Source organism: Schistocerca americana, chromosome 8, assembly GCF_021461395.2.
Source record: "Schistocerca americana isolate TAMUIC-IGC-003095 chromosome 8, iqSchAmer2.1, whole genome shotgun sequence".
NCBI classification, from domain to species: Eukaryota; Metazoa; Arthropoda; class Insecta; order Orthoptera; family Acrididae; genus Schistocerca; species Schistocerca americana.
The window spans coordinates 278,169,146-278,196,958 of record NC_060126.1 but is presented as its reverse complement, the minus strand read 5'-3'; the positions used below and the strand labels follow the sequence as shown (position 1 = coordinate 278,196,958).

The following is a 27,813-nucleotide window of genomic DNA, read 5'->3' as shown; positions in this document are numbered from 1 at the left end:
AAGATAGCTGACATTTCACATTGACTGAGTTAAAATTGGGTAGAGTTAAAATATCTGCTGTTGTAGCACTACCTCTAGTTTCAGTAATGGCCTTAATAAGGTGAGGAAGACAGCACACGAGTTTTCGGTCATGTCATAACCAGCTGAAGCAAATCATTCATGATCAGTTTCCACTGAGCTACCAGAAAGTGGGAATGTTGACTGCTGTTTTTCATCTACTGCTTCACATAGTCCCAGACATTATCTATGGGATTAAGACTGGATGATTTAATAGGCTAGTTGGGGTGCAATACAATATGTAACACATGTGCAGCCCAGAGAACACAGCTGTTGTCATCTCTAAAGATGTGTGTGCCCAAACAATACTCGCCCTGAAGATGTGCAAGAAAAAGCAACAACTGATCAACAAGGAAGTTGAAATAGATCTCCTGGTTCATGCTCACAGTAACCTGAAACAATGAGCCCAAATCATGGTACAAGAAGTACCCCAGATGACAGGACCAACTCAGGCCTGAATTACAGACTTGTTGCCTTGCATCATTTGAATAGTGATAAAAAGACTAGATTCGTGAGACCACACCGCACGCCTCAAGTCAGCTACTGTGCAGTTTCTGTGTTATTTGTCCACCAAAGACCTCCTGCTTTGTCTTCTGCTAGGAGCAATGGCCTTTCATCAAGTACTCGACTTCAATTGTCCATTGCATGCTGTTTCATTCACATTGTTCATGTAGAAATTGGTTGAGATGGCTCTGCATTCACTGACAGGAGAAATTCTGTTGGCAAGGAGCTATCCTTGTCTCCGGCCCTGTCAGTTAGGATCTTTTTAGAACCTTGCTTTCATGTCATGTTACATAACTCTGAGTCGTACACCATTCATTGTACACAAATTGAACGAGTACCAACTCTACACCATCTATAGTACTCCAAATCAACCAGTTTGTTCTTGTAAAGGGGAGGCTAATATTTTGTTTGGTGAACTTATCATCTACTCTCATGCTAATAAATTAAGGATAATTGTAGAATGCGGTGCCACACAACTTGGCACTACACAAAACTGGCACTAATAGCATAACCCCGTAGGAAACACACACGATACAGATCTGCAAGTCCACGGAATTGGTGATAAGTTGAGAAAACCATCCCAAAACACATGTGCTACAAAACGTCACTGTTTCCTGTGCACGTACCCCGACATCAATATAGGATATGATTACCATGCACACGTACACAGGCCGCGCAACAGGTTGGCATACTCTGGATCAGGTGGTCGAGCAGTTGTTGGGGTATAGCCTCCCATTCTTGCACCAGTGCCTGTCGGAGCTCCTGAAGTGTCGTAGGGGTTTGAAGACGTGCAGCGATATGTCGACCAAGAGCATCCCAGATGGGGTTTAGGTCTGGAGAACAGGCAGGCCACTCCATTCGCCTTATATCTTCTGTTTCAAGGTACTCCTCCACGATGGCAGCTCGGTGGGGCCACGCGTTATCATCCATCAGGAGGAAGGTGAAAAGGTGGACATACTGGTGCAAAATGACGTCCCGGTACACCTGACCTGTTACAGTTCCTCTGTCAAAGACATGCAGGGGTGTACATGCACCAATCATAAACCCACCCCACACCATCAAACCACGACCTCCATACAGGTCCCTTTCAAGGACATTAAGGGGTTGGTATCTGGTTCCTGGTTCACGGCAAATGAAAACCCAGCGAGAATCACTGTTCAGACTATACCTGGACTTGTCCGTGAACATAACCTGGGACCACTGTTGCAATGACCACGTACTGTGTTCTTGACGCCAGGCTTTACGGGCTCTCCTGTGACCAGGGGTCAGTGGAATGCACCTTGCACGTCTCCGGGCGAATAAATCATGTCTGTTCAGTTGTCTGTAGACTGTGTGTCTGGAGACAACTGTTCCAGCGGCTGCGGTAAGGTCCCGAGCAAGGCTACCTGCAGTACTCCGTGGCCATCTTCGGGAGCACTGATGGCGAGGTATCGGTCTTCATGTGGTGTTTTACACTGTGTCTCATACCAGACTGAGTGTAACCCGAATGTTTGCGTGGTAGAGTAATTATGGTGTACACGTATGTGGAGATAGTGTGTGTGCAGATCGCCGACTTAGTGTAACTGAGGCAAAATAAGGGGAATCAGCCCGCATTCGCCGAGGCAGATGCAAACTGCCTTAAAAACCATCCACAGGCTGGGCGGCACACCGAATGTTGACCCTAATCTGCCGGGCGGATTCGTGCTGGGGGCCAGCACGCCTTCCCGCTCGGGAAGCAGTACGTTATACTGCACGGCTAACCAGGCGGGCGCTCTCAGATGAATGGTGTTTGCTCTTCGTACACAGTACTGAATACATTTTTTAAATCCGTTCGGTACTTTCAAACAGCCGAACCCCTTAAAATAGTTGTATTTCAGCAATAGTTAATCACAAAGTTGTGTAAGACTGAAATTATGAAAGAGTTAGATGACATTCCATTCTATTAATGTTGCTGTGCTGCTCTGTTACCTTTGACTAGTTTTCAGTGCTGTACTGAACAGATACAATAGTAGCAACATAATCAGTCTGCTGCTGAAGAGAATGTAGGACACTGAAGGGTAAAATATCAGTGCCTCTGTTTCTCTCGTGTACCTCTTTGCACATATCAGGATCTCATTTCCTCTTAATGACAACAGTGCTTGCTTATGTTAGTATGTTTAAGGAAGTTGATAGAAAAAATAAATATTTTGACATTTAAATTAAGCAGACAAAGCACGAAATAGTTTATGGGAATGCTCTATTTACTGTTCTCATGTTTAATAACTGCATTTATATGCTGGTGTAAGACCTGAAAACATTAATTTCCGAACACCTTTCTCTGTTGTAAGGCTCATAAAAAAAAAGAAGAAACTGGTACATCGTACATAAAATATGAACTCACTCGTTCTTGTTATTTTTTTGGAAAGTTGTGTACAGCTGCACTATATCCGAGCATTTAGTAAGTTGACTAGTTAGGTAGTATTCCCAATCAAGAGTTGTATATCATCAGCAGCGCACTTCACGTTGGAAATACGCGTGTAAAAATGTAATAGTATAATTTTGAACAGCTACTTCCCACCTAAAATGCGCACACTGTAAAACATCAACAACGGCAATACTACTATAGACCTGTGTCCCCTCATCCTCATATCATCTGATGTAAAATGTACTAGCTATCTTTTGAGAGTTTCTGCATTTTGAAATTATGCAATGAGTGTGCGAAGAACAAAATCTGGAGCCAATGGTCATAAAAGGAAGCAGAAACTGTTCCCTTAGTAACATTATTCACAGACATCCATAATTTTTTCCATCTTAGAAATTAAAAAATATGAAAACACAGTCATGGCAACATAGTGCAGAAGAAACTATGGCAGAATAACAAGGAACTAGCATAAAAATGTAGGCTTATCCGGGTGGGTTCAAACTAAGGACATATTTTTTTAAATTACTTGAAAGTCTTAACAGTTTACTGAGACATTAAATTTTATTAACTCAGTTGTGTTTTTCATAAGACATGGCTTCTTTCAGAAATGGTTTGTGTACAATGTTGACTGAATAACCAATTCCTAAAACAGGTCCATCAAATTTATTCCAAACTTTTTTGAACACATTTTCATTCCCCTTACACAACAAAAGTTACTCTTAGTATTCTATGTAGAACAACAAACCAGCTTTTCTCCAAATTCCTATTTTTTCACACACTGCAAAAGGTTCCAAATCAAAATTTAGCAGATTTACCCGACACATCACCAAACTTTAAAACTTTTAACTTAACTTCACTCCTCCCAGCTTACATAGCTTATATGAATCTGGACAAGTTTTATTACACTTCAGAGTGAGCTATCCATCATTACTGTTACATAATTAATGTTTTCCAAAAAATGCAACTCATTGTCAAATATAAATGGCAAAATAACATTATTGATAACTGCCTCTCTTTCGGTTCTTGCAGATGAAAATTATGTCTCATAACTTTTTGCCCAGTTTGGATGTGCTGTCCGATGTTTTTAAACAGAGTTCGCGTCTAACAGTGTGGTATGAAAATGTAGCCTCTTTTAGCAGCACACACCAGATCACAGTTCCTACTTTTGACTTTGGGGGGGATCTCTCATATCTGGTGAAGCAGTACCAGTACTCCTATAGTCTTTAATATCATCCTTTCCTTTGTGTACAATAGAAGATTCTTCAGTGCATAATGACTAATAAACATCTTCATAATTAATTTCATTACACAATTTCAAAAATTTATATTCCTGTTGCAGGTTAACAATAAATCCACTCTTTTTTTTGCCCAGTGATAAACGATGAGACAAAAAACAAGTACAGATAAGATGATCAAAAACATGTGGACAAATTACTTCACACACTAAAACAGCAAAAACTGTGCTCCTGTTGTGTTGCCATACAAGTAATAGTAAGTGAATAGTTGAGGCAGAATTAGTAGCCACACCATACAACTGACATCACTGATTGCTCCAAGATCAGCTGAAAGAGGCACAGCTGTATGAGATTGTTCAAAACTGCAATGTTAAACATACAGGTCCAAAATTAAAACTCATAGCAGCAGTCATAAAATTCTCAAACCAGGGATATTTTTGCAACTCCATACAGCACTAAAAAACAAGGAAAGTCTGAGCTGATTCCAAAAATATAGTAAGTCTGAGCTTGTGTAGTAGATAGAGGTGTACAAAATCACCATGCAGCCTGCCTGTCCTTATCTCCACTGCAACCATTAAAGCACATTAACCTGCTGCAACGGAGACACAAGTGTACATGAGTACTGAAGCGCAGTGCTTAAAGTACGCCATCTTGAGTTTCCCCAAGCCTGGCAAGCTTCACTAGATCTGTTCAGCCAGCTGCTGCTGACAGCAGGTTGCACAAACAACATAATAAAGAAAACAAACCACATGCCTGCTAAAATGCATTTGGAGTAGTTAAAATGAACTATTTTTGCCACTTAGAATGAATTCAGCAAATCTGCAGTAACTTCTTGAAAATTGGTATATCAACAAACGTCACAAATTCAGCATATGTAGTGTAATAAAGGAATCGTATTACAATCAGATCAATTTAAAAAACACAATAAATTTATTAACATAATTCACAAAAGAACTTAGACAATTATATTTTTGAGGCAGAATGCTTGCACAGATTAAACCCAACGTCTATGCAGGGAAACATACAAGAATTCCGTATATAGGAAATAGGTAGATGCTGCATGGAAACAGCGTTATATATGATGATCACCTTTGCTTGAATCATTTGTGTTATACTGATTTTGTCGAAATCATAATAAAGTCACAATGCTGAAAAACTGAGTACAAACACATGAGCCTTAAGAAAATTACAAAAATCGTCAACTTAACTTTCTGGGTTTTTTCCCAATTCGTTATAAACAAATTACACCATAGGAAACATTTTTTAGTTCGGATTCCAACTAACCCTACCAATGTGAATTTCGTTTCTCGGCCACAGCTTCAATAAATTCTATGTGACTTGCATATAATTCCAGATCCTTTCCCACATCCATCCATCTTACATTAACGGCATCATCCCCTGCAGAAAGAGGCAATTTGCCAACAGACAAACCAGTCTCATCATGAAAATTCACTGCGACGGTTTCCATCCACGCATTATCTGTGTTACGTGGATCATCTACATAACCTTTATAAACTGTTTCTCCACTTTCAAAAAACTTCGCCACGATTGCATCTGCTTCATTTAACTGCTCTGGCTTTCTTCCTAAAGCATCAAGTGCTTCTTCGAAAAATTCTCTCTTCAAGGTGGTTGTTACCACCTCGCCAGGATCCACCATTCCGCCAGGTATTGCCCATTCTCGTGTGTCCCTGCGCTGTATTGCAACAAACTGGAGGATTTTCTTTTCAGATGTTGAATGCAGCTCAATTTCATTGTTGCTCGTCCTTTTCCATCTCGTTACTATCGGGTCTGCTGCATGATTTGGTCCCCATCTACCCAAACACCCTCTACCGCAAACTCCAGTACGTCCCACAGGATTCAATGGAAATAAATTTTCAATTTTGTAAACTCCTACGTGACTTTTGCGGTTAACATTGCCATCCAGTTGGTTCCATTGTGGATGAAACGAAGGATGCGAAATCTCCGGATCTGCCCAACTCTGGCCTTTGATATGAGCAGCCGTGTAATTTGTTGGTTTATACTCAGGATAGTCGATGTCCCAGTGGATTTTCTCGTCGGGTACAGGAAATCTCGCAACAGTATTCTCTGCTCTGGGGTAGAAACCACCTCGGCACTTAAAATGCATCATCCTGCACTGAGACGCTTGTCTAAAGGATGCACCGAACATTTGCGTCAGAGCCAGCAACAAATGATACAATACGAAAACATTCATTACATCCTCGTATACCACACATTCGCACGACTACCTTAACTTTAATCCGGCAAGTTATACCAATCTACACAACAATCCGCCAATCACATCACTTCCACTTGCCAGCACTAACATCGCCGATTTACTATTTAGAAACAGAAACAATAACAAAACGACGATATAATTTGACATCGATAGGCAAAGCTAACGATTGTAGTATCGATCAGCCGCTCTGTATCCTCAGCCACGTATCCACAGTCAACGAAAACTTGCTCATGAATTCCGTCACCATCACCCACGAAGGTCGACCCAAAGTGTTTCCACACACGCGGTCTGATTTTCTATTGACATTATATTCAGTATGGTAACAAACAAAATTAACTGTGCAGGCGTCAATGTAATGGTGCGCGTTTCAGCTTAATAGCTCACAGAAACGTTAACGAAATACCAAGAACGAATTTTCAGAAACAACTTAAAACATACGCCCTTTTCGATGATTCCATCTTTATTTTTCTACGATTGTAAATCACTTAGCGACTCATCGTCATATGACACAACGTTTTTAGTGATTGTAGCATTGCGTGGAATTATTAGCAGCTACAGGCTTAATCCTGATGGGAAAATATGCTTTACCAAGTATGTTAAGGCGCAACTAAGTTCTTGTCTGTGTCAAAGATTGTGTAGTACTGTGTAATCAATTTTTAGGAAAATGAATGGAACTGGAAGAATGACTACTTAAACGTCTTTGACTGAGCAGTCAACCTTCTAATCTTGTCTTCACAGTCTTTACAGCTGCAAGAAGTAAGGGGCTGAAGCACTTTTCTAGCGTATTCATTTAATATTGACTCTTAATACTCCTTTGGTAGACTTCGATGGGATAATTGACATCTATCTCTAAGTATCTGACAGTTAAGGTTTTTCAGCATTTCCTCTGAGTGTCCTCCTAGTGAAACAAACCTGTTACCATTTGTGCCACCCTTGTTTGTGTATGTTCAGTATCCCCAGTTAATACTATTTCGTCTGGAACCCTCACTCTTGAATAATATTCTAAGATGAGAAACACATGTATTTTTGTTAGGAGCATCCTGTACAGCATAGTATTCACATGTGCTACCCAACGGGTATTTATCTTATATGTCCATATAGTAGGGCTACCTATGGTGTGAGCATAGCATATTGCACATGATGCCAGCATCAAACAGGTATTATCACATGATTTTAGTGTAAAATTGTTTGTTCATATTTTGAGCTAAACTGACATCTTAATATCCCACTTTTCGCCCTGTTTTTAAACATTTATTTATTTGTAACTGCAGTGGCGAGCAATTGTTGATGCTAAACGAGGAACAATCACTTTTACACCACAAAGTTACATGACCTGAGCAGCATTATATGCTGACAAAAACCCTTTTATGCACATATGAATTCTAATTTCAGTTGCTATTCCTGTTGTATCGATATGCTCTGTAGCGCACGCCCAAAGGGAAATATAAATCGTTATAATCATTAGTGGCTAGAGCTGTGATATTGACCCATTACAACAGCAGCAATGAGTTATATTGTCCCTGAACTGAACTAAAGACAAGATCAAGTTCGGTTTGGATTCAGTAATCATCTACTTTCGAGCTTGTTTGAAATGTGCAGCGACTGCAGTCAGCAATTGCACACTTCAGCCAGCCACAGTACTACGATCTACTGGTCACATCGTGAACTTAAGCCTTGCTGCTGCCAAACTTTGGCTCATCCAGAATGTGACGCACAGCTGGCGCTGGTGATTGATGCCAGCCTTAGGTGTAAGCTTGCAGCAACATGTCAGAGGTCCTTGTCAACTGTTTGCCTTCTTTTCAAAGAAGATTACGCCTACACAACCTCAATGCAGGGTCTATGATGGGGAGCTGCATACCATCTGTGAGGCGACCTGCTACTTTAGACCATTGTACCTTAGGTTTTATAGCAGTAAACTGTCGTAGCTGTGCTGGTGAAGAACCACAACTCCAGGCGCTAATAGAAAGCACAGAAGCACAAGTCGTTATAGGTAATGAGATCTGGCTAAAGTCAGAGAAAAATTCGGCCAATTATTCATAAACGGTTGATTAAATACAGTAGATCATGATGCGTTTGTGGCTTTCAGAAGTACCCATCTTGTAGCGAAACTGAAGTAGACATTTCCTGTGAGTTAGTATGTACAGAGTCAATACTTGGCAATTGAATTAAATTAATAATTGGTTCCTTTTACTGACCTTCCGATTCAGATGATTCAGTTGTTGAATAATTCAAAGAAAACTTGAATCTCATTTCAAATATATACCCCACTCATATAATAATAGTTGGTGGTAACCTCAATGCACTCTCGATATGTTGGCGAAACACGTGTTTAAACTCTGTGGTTCGCATTAAACATCATCTGAAATCGCACTGAACGCTTTTTCAGAAAATTATTTGCCAATTACTTCAAGAGACCAGTCAAAGTGTAAATTGTAGCGAAAACATCCTGAACTCTTAGCAACAAATAGTCCCATGCTTGTAGGGAGCATCATGAGTGATACAGGGATTAGTGACCACAAGATCGTTGGAGTGATATGGAATATCATAACAGCCAAACCAACCAAGATTGAATACCATAACATCCAAACTCACCAAAAAGTAACGCAAAATATATCCATTAAAAAAATCTGATGAAACCTATCTCAGAGGCAGCCGCCATTCTTTCCATGCTAATTATGGAAGTGTGGGCAGCATATCACGTAATTTCAAAAGAATATTATCGACAGCAATCGAGATATTTATAACAAATAAATTAATAAGAGAACTGGTTCCTCTTGCTACACAAAACAGATCAGAACATTGTTGCAGAAGCAACGAAAAAAGCAAGCCAAATTTAAAAGAAAGCAAAATCCCCAACATTGGTGAAAATTTACAGAAGTTCGAGATGTAGCCTGAACTTTAGTGTGGGATACTTTTAATAGTTTCCACAATGAACCTCTGTCTCGAAATCTAGCAGAAAATCCAAAGAAACATTGAGCGCATGTGAAGTACAGCAGCAGCAAGACACAATCAATACCTTTACTGTGTGATAGCAATGATAGCATTACCGAAGACAGTGCCACTAAAATAGCGTTACTAAACACAGTTTTCTGAAAATATTTTACCAAAGGAGACAAAATAAACATTCCAAAACTTGAATCAAGAACTGCTGCCATTATGAGTAACTTAGAAGCGGATATCCTCAGTGCAGCAAAGTAGCTTAACTCACTTAATAAAGGCAAGCTACCCAGTCCAGATTGTACATGAGTTAGATTCATCTCAGAGTGTACTGATGTAATCGTTCCACACTTAACAGTCATACACAGCGGCTCACTCAAAGAAACATCCGTACTCAAAGACTGGAAAGCTCCACAGGTCACACAAGAACTCAAGAAACGAAGTAGAAATAATCAGATGAATTGCAGACCCATATCATTGACGTCGATTTCTAGTAGTATTTTGAAAAATGTCCTGTGTTCGAACTTAGGGAATTACTTTCTTATCTGTACTTTCTGCAGTGGTGTACATGTTCCGCTTTGAACCCGCCCATATATATTAATTTCAGGTCAAAAAATATCGGGTTTTATTTGTACATTCTTCCTTTACGTGTATATTTCGGGCTTGCCGAATGTGTTGGTAAGCGTAAAACTCGAGAACGGCTGGACCAATTCCGCTAATTTTTTTTACTGTGTTCGTAGTTCTCAGGACAAGGTTTTTATGAAATAAAATTTTTGGAAAATCAACCGAGAAATTGGAAAATTTGAGAAAAACTGAAAGTGCGTTTTCATTGTGTCCGTGTGTTTGTATTGCATACAATCTTGATGAAATTTTGCGCACTATACCTTGAAACCAAAAGGAAGGTCACAGTCTACAAAAAATTTCGTAGGGTGCATGGCAGAGGTTACTTTACCTAACGGAATTCGACAAATTGTATGTTATTATTCCAATCTTGATTAAATGTGGCTCACTTGATATTCAAAGCAGGATGAAGGGCGTTGTCTGCTTAAAATTCTGACTGGTGCATGGCGAAGGGTATTTTACTTACACACTTCTACACCAACCTACAGTTTTATTCCGATTTTGAAGAAATTTTGCACACTTGACCATCAAGAGGAACATCACTGTCTACATAATATTTCGGACAGGGCATGGAATAGAGTACCTTACAAAAGATTTTGACATCATTTGTGGGTTACCATGAAAGCTGGCTCACGTACACATGTTTCCATGGAGAAGCTTTTTAAATATTTCCATGTGTATGATTGTGTATATATATATACACAATCATGCACACACACACATATATATATATATGTGTGTGTGTGTGTGTGTGTGTGTATGTGTGTGTGTGTGTGTGAGTGTGTGTGTCTGTGTGTGTGTGTGTGTGTGTGTGTGTGTGTGTGTGTGTGTGTGTGTGTGTGTATGTGTGAATATATGTGTGTGTGTATATATATATATGTCTATGTATATGTATCTATGTGTGTGTGTGTGTGTGTGTGTGTGTGTGTGTGTGTATGTATGTACATATACATACATTTTTTAAACGAAATGTCTATGTTCTTTTTGAGATTTGAGAGATGTCTGACACATTCACAGTCATCATGTTTGACAATTCGCGAACAGCAAATGTCGTTTAACAGTTGCAAACCATTTTTTGGTTGAGCGAACGTGTTATATTGACTGCAAAAAGCCTTGATGTTAACGAAATGAATTTTCAGGTTCAAAATATGATACCTGGGGAATTGATGACATACAAGTCGGTTTATTCCATTACTAACCAAGATGATTTTCAAATTCGCTGGATTTGCCCAGATTACCGACTCCCAATCTGAAATTAAGTCGGATCGTCAATCATTATGTTGTGAAAGGTAAACCAGCTACGTCTTTGTAATGGCACCCGGATTGTGGTAAAGAAATTAAAGAACAGCGTAATCGAAGACACAATTTTAAAAGGAAAGTACAAAGGTGAAGACAGTTTGATTCCTCGTATCACTATGATTCCGACCAACATTCCATTCGACTTTAAATGGTTATAATTTCCAGTGCAGCTTGCATTTGCAATGTCGATAGATAAATCGCAAGGGCGGTCGTTATATGTTTGTGACATCAATCTTGAAAATCATGTTTTTCACATGGCCAGTTGTATGTCGCATATTCCCCTGTTGGGACATCTTCAACATCATTTCTTTACGCACCAGAAAACAAAACTATCAATGCTGCATATCAAAAAGTATTACAATAAATGCTACCTAGCAATAAACTTTGACACTGCTTCACTGTCACCACAAAAGTTGACAGATATATATGAGTTTTCATAGATAGGTGAAGAGGAGATGAACTGAGATGGTGGAGTCCAACAGAGAGAGGACAAGGAGAAGAGTAGAGGGTGAGGGGAGATGGGCCAAGGGATGGGGAGGGGGGAGGTAAACAAAGAGATAGTGGGAGAAGAATAAATGGATAGAGAGAAAATAAGGGAGGGAAGATGGACTACGAGAGTATGGAAAAAATAAATGCCCAGGCAACGCCTGGTTTTCAGCTAGTTGTCAAATATAAAAGGATTTCTTTGAGACTTCACAATCTCTCAATACTGGATATTATCAATTCGAGCCACCATCAGATCACATTTCAAACAGGTTTGTGTAGCAAGCAGAACAGTCACAGAAAATGGAGTTCCTTTGTACACTAAAAGCTACAGATAACCACTAGGGGCGGGGCCAGGGGTCCCCCCCCTTGAGCCCATGAACATAGTGTTTTTTGGTTTAGTGGAACGAAATGCAGTGTGTGTTGCAGTTTTCAACACTGAAATGGATGGATATTTGTACAAAAGAAGTGAACCTCCACCCTCCCAAAAGAAGATTGGTCCCCTCTCCAGAAGAATAAATTATCTATGCCCCTGATAACCACTGTACTGCAATGAGAACCAAATTAAGATTTTGGAAGTCTAGATTCTTTAACTTTAGTATGTTTCAGCCAAGTATGACACCAGTTATACAAGTATTTAACTACTTTCCCAGGGTGTATTTTACTGGTTCTGCAAATTGATTCGAAGTTGGCAAAAATCACTCTAAACTGCCATAATGCATTTTAACAAAATCGAAGCACTTGTTTCGTATCCAGTTCGTCTAAAAACTATGGTACTGGGGATACAATGGCGACTCGAGCCATTTTTCGCTGCGTATACGTTTGCGTCATGAGAGTCCACACTTGTAGTCTAGGTCTGCGTCATGAGGGACCATAGTTCGGACCCTCATGATGCAGACTTAGACGACGAGTGTTTACCTGCATGATGCAAACCTAAACGACGACTGTAGACCCTCATAACACAGACCTAAACGACGAGTCTGAACCCTCATGACGCAGATGTAGATGCTGTGGAGAGTGGCTCAGTGTTTCCATCATATTCCTACTACAATACACTCATGGAAAAAAACGCTCTTCATTTTAAAAGCATTTGTAGTGTCTAGGTCTTCAGCATCTTGACCATGCTTGTGGGATTCCCCTTAATATAGAAATACAGGAATAAAATTACATTTCGCAATGTGTGTGGAACTCAACAAAATAAATTGTAATTTAAACTCATAGTGTGTACTGCCTTAATCCACAAATGAATATTTTATTCTGCAGAACACTTTTCAATATAAAATATTTACAAATTTTCCTTCAGTTCCCCTGAAAGTATTATTTAGGCCAAACCAGAAACTCCTAAAAATATTTGGCTACTTTTGCAATACATATGTAAGAAAAAAAGGTTTACAAACAATAATAAATGTCATTTGGGAGGATTGAAATCAAAAATTTAGTCTAAAATAAAAATGAACTGTTTTCATTACAATATTTCTATCTCAGAAATTGACGCCCAGAAAGCACAAGAAAGAAAACTGCACTCTTAATTAGTAAATTTGCACTCAAACTAATAGTTTCCTGTTTAATATTCTACTGTATTCTTAATGTGTCTGCTGATTAGTGTTTGAATTGATTATGACGAGATCGTTAAGTCTGACTGCATTAAGACATGATCGTTTTTCGCTAATTAGGTTTCCAGTGCAACTAAAAATTCTCTCACTAGAGGCACTAGTGGCTGGTATATTTAATATTTTTCTTGCCACACACGCAAGTCAAGGAAGTCATTGGGAGTTATTTTTCCACCACTGTAGAATATCTCCCTCGTTCACACAGTGTTCTTGTAAGTATCTGCTGACTCATGTAGGAGAGGAGACTCTTCTGCCCAGTCCTCAAATTTCGCTATTTTGTACGGCCTGGATTTGTTTCTTGGGTGCTGCGAGTGGGCACTTGTACTGAAACTATACAGGTTCCAATTAATATTTGCAGAATAATGTGAAGATCGTACTACACATAGTTGAAATTATAGTAGTTTTTAGATGATGCTATCATTTATCATCCAGTAAAGTCACCAGAAGATCAAAACTAACTGCAGGACGATTTAAATAAGATATATATGTTTGGTGTGAAAATTAGCAGTTGGCAATAAATAATGAAAAGAGCGAGGTTATTCGTGTGTGTACTAAACTAAGTCCATTAAACTTCATTTACAAGATCAACCAGTCAAATCTAAAGGCTGTAGATTCTACTTAATACCTCTGATCACAAGTACGACCTACTTATATAGGAATGGACACACAGAAAATGTTGTAGGCGTTTTAATGACAAAACACTCTTTTGGAACATTGCTACGCAGTTGGAGAACCTTTTCTGGTACAATTGATGGTGGAGGTCGAAAGAGTCTAAAGTAGGGCCGCTCGTTTGGTATTACCGTGAAACAGGGGAAAGAGTGTCGCGGAAATTATTCAGGAGTTGGGGTGGGAATCATTACAACAATGGCGTTTTTTGACGTGGCGCGATCTATATATGAAATTTCGATCACCAACTTACACTTCCGAAATTCGAAGATATATTGTTGAGTCCCATCTACATTGGAAGAAATGATCATCAGAATAAAATACAAATAAGCAGCCCTCAGATGGGCGAAATTCGAGAACAGGAGACAAATAAGTTAAAAGTGGTTTGATGAACCCTCAACGAAGCACTTTCGTGACTTGCAGAGTACCCACGTACATATAGATGAAGAATATATGCATAATCTTAGGAGCTTTCCTTCAGCACACATCTGTCGTGCTGCTTGGTAAACATCAATTTTTTCATCCTCGGTTAACTTTCTTAATGTGCGGTAGTTAGGCACCATACATGTTGCACTTTTATGCAACATACTAACGCACATTTTCTGTTCTAGGAATGTACCGGCGGCTTGTTTCAAAGGTTTCAAATCCTGAAAATACATTTTATCAACATACATATTTCACAAGTGGTTCTATAATATTCAGATGGAATAAAAATTACAAACCTCTTCATCGTTATTCCGTACAGTACAGTGAGCTTTTAAGGCATAAAACCACGGTAGAACTAAATGTAGGGTTGGCTCCTTGTCACCCTCTAGATCAACTGTGGCTTCTTTAAATAGCTTAAGAAATGCTATAAGCTGGCCAGTTATATGGTGGTCACAACCCAGCATCTTAAAAGAGGCACCTTCGTTATGTAAGACAGCCTTCACTGAATCAATCTGAGAATGGACTGATACAAGCATGTCAAAATAACTATTCCAACGAGCTGAAACCCACTGCTTTAAAGATGAGTTCAGTCTCACACAGAGACCTCTTCTCTTGAAGTTGGAAACTGTAGCCCACTCTGTATTGAGAATGGCTAATATATTTGGAACATTTTCTGTGAAAAAGTGTTTTTTAGCACACTTTATCAGCTAAGGTTTGAACTTTCCTAGCTACTGTCACTCGGGAAGGCATAATATTTTTAATATCAACTGAGCCATATTTTTTACCTATGTCGATCAGTGTCTGCCCTAAATTAAGAAATCCTTCTCTTGCTATACTGCTAAATGGTCTCAGGTCCTTAGCACACATTTCGACGCACTTTTCGGCCACTAAATCTTTGTCCTCTTTCAAGATATTTACGGAGCGAGGGAACTGCTTGTCAAATTTGCACACATGTAACATACTTGAGGTTCCCGATTAAGTACCTAAGAGCTTTTTACATAGTTTGCATTGAGACACACCTACCGATTTATTTGAAGTGGCCTCATAAACACACAAAAACGTTTCCCATCTGGCACTAGTGCTCTGTTTCGTTACAAGCATGTATTCGCCAGTTGTCAATTTTTTTCAATCTCACTAAAGTTCGACCTATTCATTGTGCTGCCCCCACCGTTGCGATAAATGAACTGCGGGATAACTACCTGGCTACTCTAGTCACGGTAGCTTGACAGCACAACCTGTTGTTGGTGCAGCAAGCTGAGTGGAGGAAACTGATATGTTTACACACATTCATCATTGATTCAGAAACTATAGTTCACAAGTAGCTCTTTCTTCTAATGAAGTAATGAGAACATTATGAATTACTCGCGACATAGATGATCTCAAATTGATTCCATGTTTCTCTATTTTAGTACCCTTCCTCACAAATGGCTTCTCAATTGTGTGTCTGGATTCATGGTGTCTGTCAGAAAGGTCACAGCTCATAGGAACTGATGGAAAGTCATTGAGTGAAACAGAAGTGATCCCTGATGTTCCCCAAGGGAGTGGCAATTAACCATAAATAATGGGAAGTGTGAGATCATCCACATGAATACTAAAAGAAATCCATTAAATTTCAATTAAACAATAAATCATAAAAGCCTATAGGCCATCAGTTGAACAAAATAACTAGAAGTTACAATTATGAACAACTTAAACAGAAATGGTCACAGAGATAATCTTGTGGGGAAGGCAAAACGAAGAATGTGTCTTATTGGCAGAACACTTAGAAGATGCAACAGAAGTAGACTGCCTACAGTGTGCTTGTCTGTCCTCTGTTAGAGTACTACCGTGCAGTATGGGATCCTTACCAGACATGATTGACAGAGGACATGAAAAAAGTTCAAAGAATGGCACACGTTTTGTGCTATTGCGAAATAGGGGATATAGTGTGATGAATATTATACACAAGCTGAGATGGTAGTCATTAAAAAAAGTCATTCTCGATTTAAGAGAGATCGTTTTACGAAATTTCAGTCTCCATGATCTTGTCTGGATGCAGAAATATTTTTTTGATACCTACCTACAAATATAAAATGAAGTAAGAGAAATCAGAGTTCATATGGCAAAATTCAAAATTCCATTTTTCCCACACGCTGCTAGGAAATGGAATGGTAGAGAAATAGTGTTAAAGTTTATCGAAGAGCCTTCCGCCAAGCACTTGCCTTTGAACTGCACAGCAGTTATGTAGATGTAGATCGCTGGTGGCCAGGAACTTCACGATATTTATCAAGCACAAACCCATCATATACACCTTCCAGCAGACCAACAATCACTACTCACCTTGCCAGTTCTGCCAACTGGAGTATATCTCTCATTTCAGTGCATACATTCGGAACACCTCAGAAATGGACAATATTACTGCAATTGCTTTTCAAGAGTTGCCGGGATCACCATTTGCATCCATTTTGCCACATTCATTGTAGCACTACTAGTCCTACCTCTTATCATCCTCAGATTAGAGTTTGTTTCTATCCCTAACACAGACAGAAAACTGTTCTGTAACACCAGCACTGGCAAGACTGACAAGCCACAACGTTTCATAGCATCCGCCTTCTGCTGGCTAGTCTTTGACAGCATCCACAACCTGTGCCACCCTTGTGTTATGGCCCCTACCAGGTTTGTTACCCATCGCCTCCTATAGCACTGCTTCTGCTCAGACTACTGCAGATGGGACCATTTCTATCTTGCTTGTCAGTGTAGTGAGGTTGGCCAGCATGCCCATACTCCTGTTGATGATTTTTCCAAGACTACAGGGAGGATTACCCATGCCCATATTGACACTGTTGTCACCCTTCACATCTCTGGCAGCCACCAGCATCTTTTAACCATCATTGATTGTTTCATATCCTGGCCAGAGTCGACACCAATTCCTGACATTTTGGATGAAATTGTGTGGTGAGCATTCTTGAGTATGTGGATCGCTAATTTTTGTACCCTACTCCACCTTACCATGGATCATGGTAGGCAATTTGAATCCCAGTTGTTCAATGAGCATGTCCGAATCTAGACTGATGGAGTCTAGAACATCCATACTATGGCCCTCATAAGATTGTTAGGAGAGTTCACCATACCCTGGAGGATGCCTTCAACAGGATGACCCAGACTATCATTTTACTGTATAAAGTCGACCTACATCTTTCTGCCTGAGCCCATCTGTATCTGTTCCCCTCAGACTGCCTTGTTGCTTACATTTTATTCTGATGTCCTGGTCTGGAGTCATTATCTTTTTTCTCTTTGTGAAAATCACAGTTTTACAATTGGCTTCAAGGAGAACATTGGAACTGGCAACATATTTTCTTCAGCAATCTCTTGGGGAAAAAATAATATGGCCAGAAAATGTTAAATTATTTCTCAGGTTCCTCAGAATATCAATTATATAAGGCATCAAATGTAGTTTCTTAAACAAATTCTTGAAATTCATCTCAAATTGACCAGGTGTAAAATAAAACCAATAAATGAAAAGAGATATTAAAATGTAATATGATATGTTATGTAAAGCTCTTATGCAACTCTGTTATGAATAAAGTAGGATTAAAAAGACAGTAATATTAAGCAAAGAGGGCAACAAAAACTGTGCTGAATGAGAATCGGTCTTACACATATTGTTTTTGTATTCCAGCACTCTACCCATTATCCTGTATATATACAGATGCTTATTAAAGAGACATGTTCATTGTTAAGTGTCGGCTTGCTTAGCTGGGTGGTAACATGCTTGCCTCTCGTGGAAGCAGACCCGGGTCCGATTCCTGGCCAGCTTGGAAATTTTCTCCGCTTGTGGACTGGGTCTTGTGCTGTCCTCATCATCATTTCATCCTCATCACCGGCACACAAGTCACCCAATGTGGCGTCGACTGCAGTAAGACTTGCACTTGGCGGCCAAACTTCCCTGGATGAGGCCTCCTGGCCAACAACGCCATATGCTCATTTTTTTTCATTGTTAAGTAGTCCACCATGAGAGAAATATTTACAGCATCCAGTTGTGTTAACGAGACCAACTGATAAAAGCCTGAATGGCCTGCCCTAGTGGCCGGGAGGTTGTAGGCACTACAGTCTGCAACCGTGCGACTGCTACGGTCGCAGGTTCGAATCCTGCCTCAGGCATGGATGTGTGTGATGTCCTTAGGTTAGTTAGTTTTAAGTAGTTCTAAGTTCTAGGGGACAGATGACCTCAGATGATAAGTCCCATAGTGCTCAGAGCCATTTGAACCATTTGAACCTGAATAAACACCTTTTGCTGCACAGACTGCTGCAAGACGCTCATAGAGTCACCGAGGTTCTGGAAGGTACTAACATGGCTGTGGAACTGTGGCAACTCCAGTGCTATGACTAGATGAGCTAGATTTCCTAGATGACGAACCATGGCACGATCATCCCAATCAAAGTGGTTCTACAGATTCTTGATTTTGCTTAAGTGTGGCGAGTTTGGTGTTCAGAGGATCATGGTAAACTCATCCGGGTGCCCTTTGAACCACACATGTTCACTGTGCGCTGTGTGACATTTACATTGTTCTGCTAGTAGATGACATGATGCTGAGGAAAAACCAACTGTGTGTAGGGGTGGACATGGTCCACTTGTGTTGATCAATTGTGCCTTAAAGAATGATGAGGTCATACAGTGAATGCCATGAAAACATTCGCCAGGCGATAACGCTTCCTCCTCTGCCCTGGACCTTTCTGACAATTGTTGCAGAGTGTACTTTCTATCTGATGAAGTATGAAACATGATTCATCTGAGAACGCCACCTGTCACCTCTCAGGGGCGTCAAGTTGCTGTCTTGGTGTGGAAATTCTAGGCTTCATTGCCAATGAACAGGAGTCATGATGGGTGCATGAACCAAGTAGCTACTGCACAGGCCAATACGCAGTGGTATTCACTGAATAGTTATTGAGGAGACACTAATCATCAGAGCAGCCAGTTGCTCAACAGTCATCCATATACATCTCCCCAGCTGTCGTTCATCTGTCATCTATGGCTTATGGTACACTACAGCTGCCTCACCGCCACTTTTGGATTGCACTATTTTTCCATACACGGTATACTTTGACCATAGTGGAACATTATCTGTTTACAAAGCTAGCTGTTGTGGAAATGCTTCCACACCTGGTCCAAAAGCTAACGATAATGCCCTTTTGGATGTCAGACAAATCGCTCTGTTCCTGCAATACGACGATGACTGCACTGTGCACTGTTTTCTGATGCCCCCTGACACACTTTGTATACCCTCTACTGCTAGTGCTGCCACCTTTCGTCTCTGAGTCGTTATTGCATGTTAACATTGAACATAGATGGAGGTCACGTTAATGTGACTGGACTGTGTATGTTTCACATAGGTTAGCACACTCATACGGAAATATATCTTTCCTTCCAATTTGATGCAGCCATATTTTACATCTTTCCACACTCCTTTCCCAGCGTAGAATTCGGAAAATCCCTACTGACACACACTGCAGTATCCTTCACCACTGAAAAGTTGATGCATTTGTTGCGCTCTTAATATAAAATGAGATTGTATGTTTGACACACCTGTTAGGAATGGATATGTGAAATTTAACAGTTCGAGGTTGCGTCCCGAGATTGTACTACTGTAACTGCTAATTAGATGAATTTTCTCATTTAGTCTCATGTACTACTTGCATCTAAAGTAGTTGCCTTATACAGACTACGTGATTTTCAATTGACCAGTGGCAGCACTACATTTTGGCTACACAGATATAAAAGGTAATCGCTGCTTTCTTTATTTAGCGCTTTAAGTTAGTCAAGGCGTGAGCTTACAGTGTCGGCCAATATGTGCCACAGCTGGGACACGGACGTGCCAAGGTACATAAATATATAATACTGGACCCCAACGATAGAGGGTGCGAGTTCAGTGTTCAATTTGCGTTAACAGTGTTTTTGTTCAACTGTGTTCCCAATGTAAGTAGATCCAACAGGACTATGGAGTAGAGGTTTCAAATGAGTCTCCACCGCTGGAATTTCGCTGGACCTGTGTATAAAGTATACTGAAAACACTGGTATCAGTAAATCTGTACTTGATGACCAATAATGTGTGTAACATGCCAGAACAGGCTTGTTATACATTCTATGAAAATTATCATTTATGTCTGAAAAATCTGTGGTGGTGCCTCTGGTAGAAATTTCCCTTTGTTTGTTTAGAACTTCTGTTTGGTTATTTAACCCGTGCATTTGACAGTGTACATTTAGTAACAACAGTGTGTTACACAGGCTTATGTATTACACTTGTTTCTGTAATTATGTCTTCATCTATTTGTACTGTTCTGTTTTATTTATTTATTTCTATTCGTGTAACTATATCTTCATTTAACCATCACCAAATTCATCCAAATCACTTTTCACAATATCACTGCTGACTTGTCCTATATCAAAGTGTACTTCTTATACTGGCAGAAGATGGCTGCCGAGTGAGACCATAGGTATTTTCTTCGCCCATTAAAAGAACTTATTTAAGAGGAAATAGTGCCAAATTTTCAATTTTATTTGTTTTGTATACTTGCTGTAGTGTCCATTCTTGTCACCTTCTTTCATAAGTGGAACTAGTTTCTCTGCTGTTGGATACTCGCCTTCAGCATACATGCTGAACACTATGCGCCGAAAACGTTTTTCGCGAGATCTTCTAGCTCACCCTCTTCTTTTTTGCGGTTGTGTTGCTGAAAACAGGTGAGCCACAGGCTTGTATAGACTTCTTAGCTTCGCTGGATATTCTCTGAACGGTCCTCAAACCAACACCACAGACTTCAGTTGCCTGCTCCTGGTATTTGGCAATGGCGCCACCCACGTCTTATGCCGGCATGGATTCAGCAGTAGATTGTCTGTTAAAGTATTGGTAGACACGGAACACTATTTCTCTTGCCTGTTTGTGTAGCACTTGGCGTGATTGCTTACCACCACTCATAATGAATTCTACGAAGGCAGTCAGCCCTCAGCACAGAACACTAAGACTGAAATAAACAGTTAAAACTTCCGATCACAGCACGACCCACACAGAACAAAGACAAAATGTCACTGGCACGCGATTAGCTGTGAGTCACATGGTACACTTCTGCATGCTTCTGCATATCCGACACTCATCTGGCTTTGTAGCTACTCAATCACTGCAATGTCCTTGCAGAGAAAGCAAATGAAACTTCCAATGTAGTTTAAGATTGGTCAGTAAGCAATAAAATGGCATTGGACATAAATCTAATGCCATGAATTTCAGTTTGAAGAGGGAAAATGACTATGTTAAATTAAATGTAGATGGCACCTCTATAGACTGTGCAACAAATGCAACATTTCTAGGAATGAATATTGATTCTCAGTTGAAGTGGTGTGAACACACAAAGGTACTTGCAAACAGAATGTCATCAGCATGTTACGCCCTTAGAATCCTATCATCAGTGTGTAACATGCAGTGTCTTTTAGTTGCATACTATTCATATGTACACTCAATTATTAGCTATGGCATTTTTTGGGGGGAACAAATGCACAAAATATGAACACAGTTATCAAACTCCAGAAAAGAGCCATAAGAATAATAACCAAAAATAATAGTGGAGCTCATTGTAAAGATCTGTTTAAATCACTGGGGATATTAACTGCTCTGTGTTAATACATTTACCAGCCAGTTGTACGTATCAAAAATAACATTGGCAATTACTGCACAAACAGCTCTGTCCATGATCATGGAACAAGAGCTAGACTCAACTTCCATTTACCAAGAAAAAATAAATAAAAAACTCAAAACAGCATTTTCTACTAAGGAATAAAACTGTACAATAAATTAGCATTAGACATTAAAGAAATTGCACAACAATACTTATTTAAAAAGGCAGCTAAAAAGTACCTGTTATGCAATTTCTTTTATACACTGAAGGAGTACTTAGATAATACAGACTAGGGGTTCGGTAAAAAAAGTTATTCAAATAAATAATAACAACGATTATAAAACATCCTACAATCCACATAACACCTTCACATTAAGTTTTTATCCTTCTTTTTTCCTTTTCTAGAAAATCTTTCCCCCAAGCTATGCATAATGCAATACTAACACCTCTTCCTCTTTATGAGCTCAACATCTCACTCATTATAGAGGGATGCTGACTCAGTTTTTCAGAATAGCAAATGGGAAGTTGCGATACAGAAAATGGCCCAGAGATGACCAATGTGTGTGTGTTTGGTTGTGTGGTGAGTGAAGAGATATGAAACAATGTGTGTATAGTGTATGCAGTGACAACAAATGCAGTGACTACAAATTTCATAACACCTCACCAAAACGTTCAATCTAAATCAAACAACAATTATGATCTTAAAATTTGCTATCTGAATGTTCAAGGACTAATAGATAAAGAATTTATTGTACACAGTTTTGGACAAGATAACAAATTTGATATTTTCTGTCTGAGTGAACATTGGGTTACTGAGAGTGTACTTCCAGCTGTCAAACTTGATAACTATAATGTAGCAAATAGTTACTGTAGCAAGTTGCATATAAGAGGTGGTGTGGCAATATATATTAATCAGTCATTCAGCTGCTCCATTGTTAAGTTGAACCTAGATTATTTATGTGAGGAACAGAACTTTGAAGCCACTGGTGTAGTTATGGACAGTTTTAAGTTAGTAATAGTATCCCTTTACAGGTGTATTTCTAGAAAAATTGGACATGCTGTTAGATGTACTAAGAGAGACCAGATGGTTGCATTATGACATAGTAATTGGTGGAGATCTGAATGCAGATTTTGATATAACAACACATAAACATACTGTGACTGAGTTGAAAAACCTTCTAAGACAGTGCAATTTACACTCAATCAATAACAGGCCCATAAGAGATAAAGTACATCTTGACAGTATTTTTGTCAACTTTAAAACTTAGGAGGAATCATGTGATGTTACAGTGTTTCCATTTTCAGATCATGACTCTGTATCTTTAAACCACACGAGTAGGTTCTGTGTTGATAATAGTAATATTCCTAAGCCTGTCCGAAAAGTTATAATCACAAGACCTGTCACAGATGACAAAATTGTTCAGCTCTGAAGTCCCTTGCTGAGAGAGACTGGTTCAACCAATGTCATGGTGACACAAGTTATAGTCTTAGTGCTGATTTGTCAGGGAAACTATTATTTGAGAGATTTTTTAAAACATTTCTGACACAATTTAATGACAACATCCCCATGAAGAAATGCAAATTAACTGACAAAGGCTTTACAAACAGGGCCACAAACAGACAAAATTCATGGTTCACTAAACAATTATCAAATATAAAAAACCAAGTTATGGTGTTGCACAATATATGTAGCAATCAGAAAACAGAACATGCCAGATTACCCTATATAAAATGCAGGAATGAGTATAAAAAAGCCACTGTGGAAGTCAAAAAAAGCACATAATTTCAATACCATTGATAATTCCACAAATAAGTGCAAAGCTGCATGGAAATTAATAAATGGTGTTGCTAAAGATGTAAGAAGCAAAAAAATTAATATAAGTCCCCAAAAATTCAATGATTTCTTTATTAAATCTGTCAAAGATGTAGGAAATACTATAATCAAACCTGATATCAGTTCATCAGAGTTACTTTCTAAAAATGTTTGCATAACACCTACAGACACAGGTACGTTTATGTTCTCCGGGGTCTCACCTAGTCATGTCCTAAGCATAGTAAAACGGTTGAAATCTTCAGACAGTGTAGATAGATATGACATATCCTGTAATTTACTAAAGAAAGTAATAGACTATATTGTGTACCCCTTAACATTCTGTATAAATAAATGCATATCTGATGGATATTTTCCCGAAGAACTCAAAGTGGCTAGGGTAGTTCCAATATATAAAAAGTGAGATATGGACTCACCTTCCAGTTACAGACCAATCTCCATAGTCCCAGCTTTTTCTAAAATACTGGAATGTGTAATTTACCAACAGCTATCTGTTTATTTTGAAAAATTAGGAATAATTAGTAAATCTCAATATGGTTTTAGGAAAAAGTTGTATACTGTGGATGCTATAGACTTTGTAGTCAAATACTTACATCAAGTGTTTGAGGGTAAGGGCTATGCTCAACTCACATTTTGTGATCGAAGCAAAGCTTTTGACTGTGTAAAGCATAAGCCACTCCTAGAAAAACTGGAATTCTGTGGCATTAGACATAACAGCCTTAAATTAATAAAATCATATCTTCAGAATCGTAAGCAAGTTGTTTGTGTAGGGAAAGAAATGTCGAGTATAGAACAAGTCAAGGTAGGTGTTCCACAGGGATCTGTGCTGCGCCCCTTTTTGTTCCTGATAATGATAAATGATCTGCCGCTATTTATCAAGTCCACCACTGTGTTGTATGCAGATGATACAACATTTCTTCATGCTAGTGATGATTTCAATAGCCTTAAAACTTGTGCAGCAAAGACAATTGACCAAGCATCCTATTGGTTCAAGGCAAATGGATTCCTGCTGAATGAAAACAAAACACAGCAGATGGTTTGTAGTCTTAGAGACAAGCTTCTGTCAGATGATCCAAGTAATGTCAAATTTTGGGGGTATACATAGATGATAAATTATCTTGGGGTCAACATGTACAATATATTAGTGGTAAGTTGTCAAGAGTTATTTACCTGTTAAGGCGACTTATGGATTGTGTTCCTGAAAAATATGTTAGAGCATCCTATTTTTCATCCTTTCAAAGTATAATAACATATGGAATTATTTTGTGAGGAACTCTAGCTGTGTACGTGACATATTAATACTGCAAAAAAAAAAAAGCTATTTGGATAATTACTGGTTCTGCATATAAGGCACACTGTAAACCATTGTTCTGTGAACAGAAAATCATGACCTTTATAAACTTGTACATATACAATGTTCTAATTTATACAAAGAAGAAATTACCAGAAACAAAAACCAGAGAAAATGTACATAGCCACAATACATGAAGGAGTAGGTGCCTCTATATTCCTTACCACAGATTGTCAAAGACAATCAACAGCTATAAAATCATGGAGTACAAATTATTTAATAATCTTCCTCAATCTGTTCAAGAATTACCTGAACAATTATTCAAACAACAATTCATGTCTGGCTAGTCCTCCACCCATTCTATGATATAAGAGAATTTATCACTCTAATATAATACTATAATGTTAACAACAAACCTGTTGTTTCTTTCAAACTATTAATTGTATTTTGGTATGTATATGACGTCTACTGCTGTAATGGCCGAATGACAATAAAATTATTATTATTATTATTACTAGTGAGATATGAGTGAACATTGTGGCATTACATTATTTAATAAGTTATTTGTAAAAGAAGTATTGTATACCAGTAGTAAATATAATGATTGTCTGTAACTGGAAGTCTGTAAATGTTTGTGTATACGAAGTAGCTTATTTAAAATTGGTCGAAACTTGTAAATACCTCGACATATCTTATAATCTTGTAAAAATAGATCTACGGATGAATAGTAAGGCAACAAATATTCACCAGTATTTTGTATTTAAAGAAGATTCTAAAGTAAAGCGCAAAGTGTCATATGTATCGTTAGTCACACAGAAAAATTACAAGGCAATCCGTCGTGAGGTGCGTACATATTAGATATTATTATATTTTGGTTAATGTATGTTGGTGAAGCTGGATATGTATAACAAATGCTAGCGCGAAGCTGTGGTCGTGCGGTGGTTCTCTTTGCCGACGTTGCTTCAGTAGTCACGTGACTTTCTTAAAACGAAAACATGGCTGCAACGGGTTTAAGCTTTCGGTGGCTTGACATACTAGAAAAAGAATTTGACAAGGCATTTGTGGATTTAGAAATATTAATCGGTACGTGCTATACGTGCGCAATGAAGTATAGAGATGTTACGGGTTTGCGACTACATTAATCTATAATTTTCAATCGGAATCAATGTTGCACTGACAGCACCTGTCAGATGTGTCAACAGGCTTTGAGGTTGATTGTTACTACGAACTGAACGATTGTCATGCACAGAAAACAACAGTAAATTGATAATGCACTTTCCTGGAAGTTTCACAGGAGTGCCATTCCCCAAACTTACATTGTCATACTAAAATAATATCATGTTTACCCCGTTTGTGTTTTCTTGAAAAATTTCCGAAGAGACAAATAATAAAGTACCGGTACTGAAAACAGTCGATGGCACCTTCGTTCATTTCGCAAGAGACAGGAAAGGGGAGGGGATAGCTTTGAAAAATTTCGTGCAGTTAGCGGGTGCCGGGCCAGCGTCTAATGCGAAGGCTACATATTACTGCAATATTTACGTCTACGTGATTCACTGTCTTCACACTTGAGTGATGCTATCTTTCTTTGTTACAGATGAATTTGATTCGGAAGAGCCTGATGTTGTTTATACAGCGCGACAGAAAATGGCAACACTGAGCTCCTGTTTCGCACAGCTGACTCATAAAGCTCAAACAATTTTTCAGAACAGCGCCAAGGTTGAGGTGAGTTAAATTTGCACTCACTATTCTCAGATCTTTTTCCTTGGCAGCGCGATTTTATTCGCCACTTGCGCATTGTTGTGGGTTTTGATCATTCACTGTGAAGGCAGACTTAAAAAAAATAAAATAAGTAAATAAAAATTCGTTGCCACCCTAATGAACTTTTATTATTTTCCGGTACGTTTACGTGTAAAGCGTAGGTGAATTTAAACGTTTTGGTGTTTCGCTGTGACTATGATGCTGAATTTTTAGGCATTTCATGTTGCTCCTTACAGGAATTGTTGTCCTTCGTTAATTCAGTGGTCAGTTTGGAACGTTATGAAATAAATAGTTAAGCGTGTTGGCGTTGTGCAATAGAGAGGAAGATTTAAAGTAGAGCATAAAGAATATTGACCACAGTATGATTCGTTCTATTAACCATTAAACCGTGTAGCAAGGTAAAACAAAACTGTACTTACCAGTACAATTTGCACCATAATTTTGCATTAATTTGCTACATATCAAGCTCTGTCTTACATTACATTATGAAACAAATAAATGGCAATATAATAATTAAGGTGCTGCTTTTATTGGCTTTTTGTCGTGCTTTCCGGTAATATTTTTAAATTTAAACCTCACTGCTAAACATAAAGTTGATTTTTCTTTTTTTCCCCCCCTCACACCTGTGAAATGACTAGACAGGCCATTCCAACATTTCAATTATGTAGTATCTTTATATTCTTTTAGTATCCTCTTACAGAGTGGAAGCATTTAAATAAAATCACAGATTTACTGTTGATGATTTGATCTGGAAACCCAAAGTGGTTGCGAGACTGCAGTGCTGCTTTTGTATACAATAGCTTGCAGATTGGTTAACTTTCTGCTAGCTTCAAAATGG

The 27,813-nt window shown here is 38.8% G+C and overlaps 2 protein-coding genes across 3 annotated transcripts in view; one reads left to right on the top strand and one right to left on the bottom strand.

The window, feature by feature from the left end:
- Window positions 1-3,589: 3,589 nt before the first annotated feature.
- LOC124544667 (ADP-ribose pyrophosphatase, mitochondrial) lies at window positions 3,590-6,549 on the bottom strand. Its single transcript, XM_047123285.1, has one exon. It carries the CDS (start codon window positions 6,386-6,388, stop codon window positions 5,462-5,464), a length of 927 nt encoding a protein of 308 aa, XP_046979241.1. The 5' UTR covers window positions 6,389-6,549; the 3' UTR covers window positions 3,590-5,461.
- Window positions 6,550-26,161: 19,612 nt separating this feature from the next.
- LOC124544748 (Golgi-associated PDZ and coiled-coil motif-containing protein-like) overlaps window positions 26,162-27,813 on the top strand; it is a 136,801-nt gene continuing 135,149 nt past the window's right edge. Inside the window, exons 1-3 of one of the 2 annotated variants that reach the window (XM_047123409.1) lie at window positions 26,162-26,300; window positions 26,812-26,939; window positions 27,212-27,440. In XM_047123409.1, coding sequence (XP_046979365.1) covers window positions 26,213-26,300; window positions 26,812-26,939; window positions 27,212-27,271 — 276 coding nt within the window. In that variant the 5' untranslated portion in view covers window positions 26,162-26,212 and the 3' untranslated portion in view covers window positions 27,272-27,440. Of the gene's footprint in view, window positions 26,301-26,811; window positions 26,940-27,211; window positions 27,441-27,813 lie in introns of those variants that run through there. The other variant, XM_047123410.1, reaches the window with a different exon arrangement.

Bases quoted from the DNA above. Each gene is read 5' to 3' on its own strand.
- LOC124544667 (XM_047123285.1), bottom strand. From the start codon at position 6,388: ATGAATGTTTTCGTATTGTATCATTTGTTGCTGGCTCTGACGCAAATG.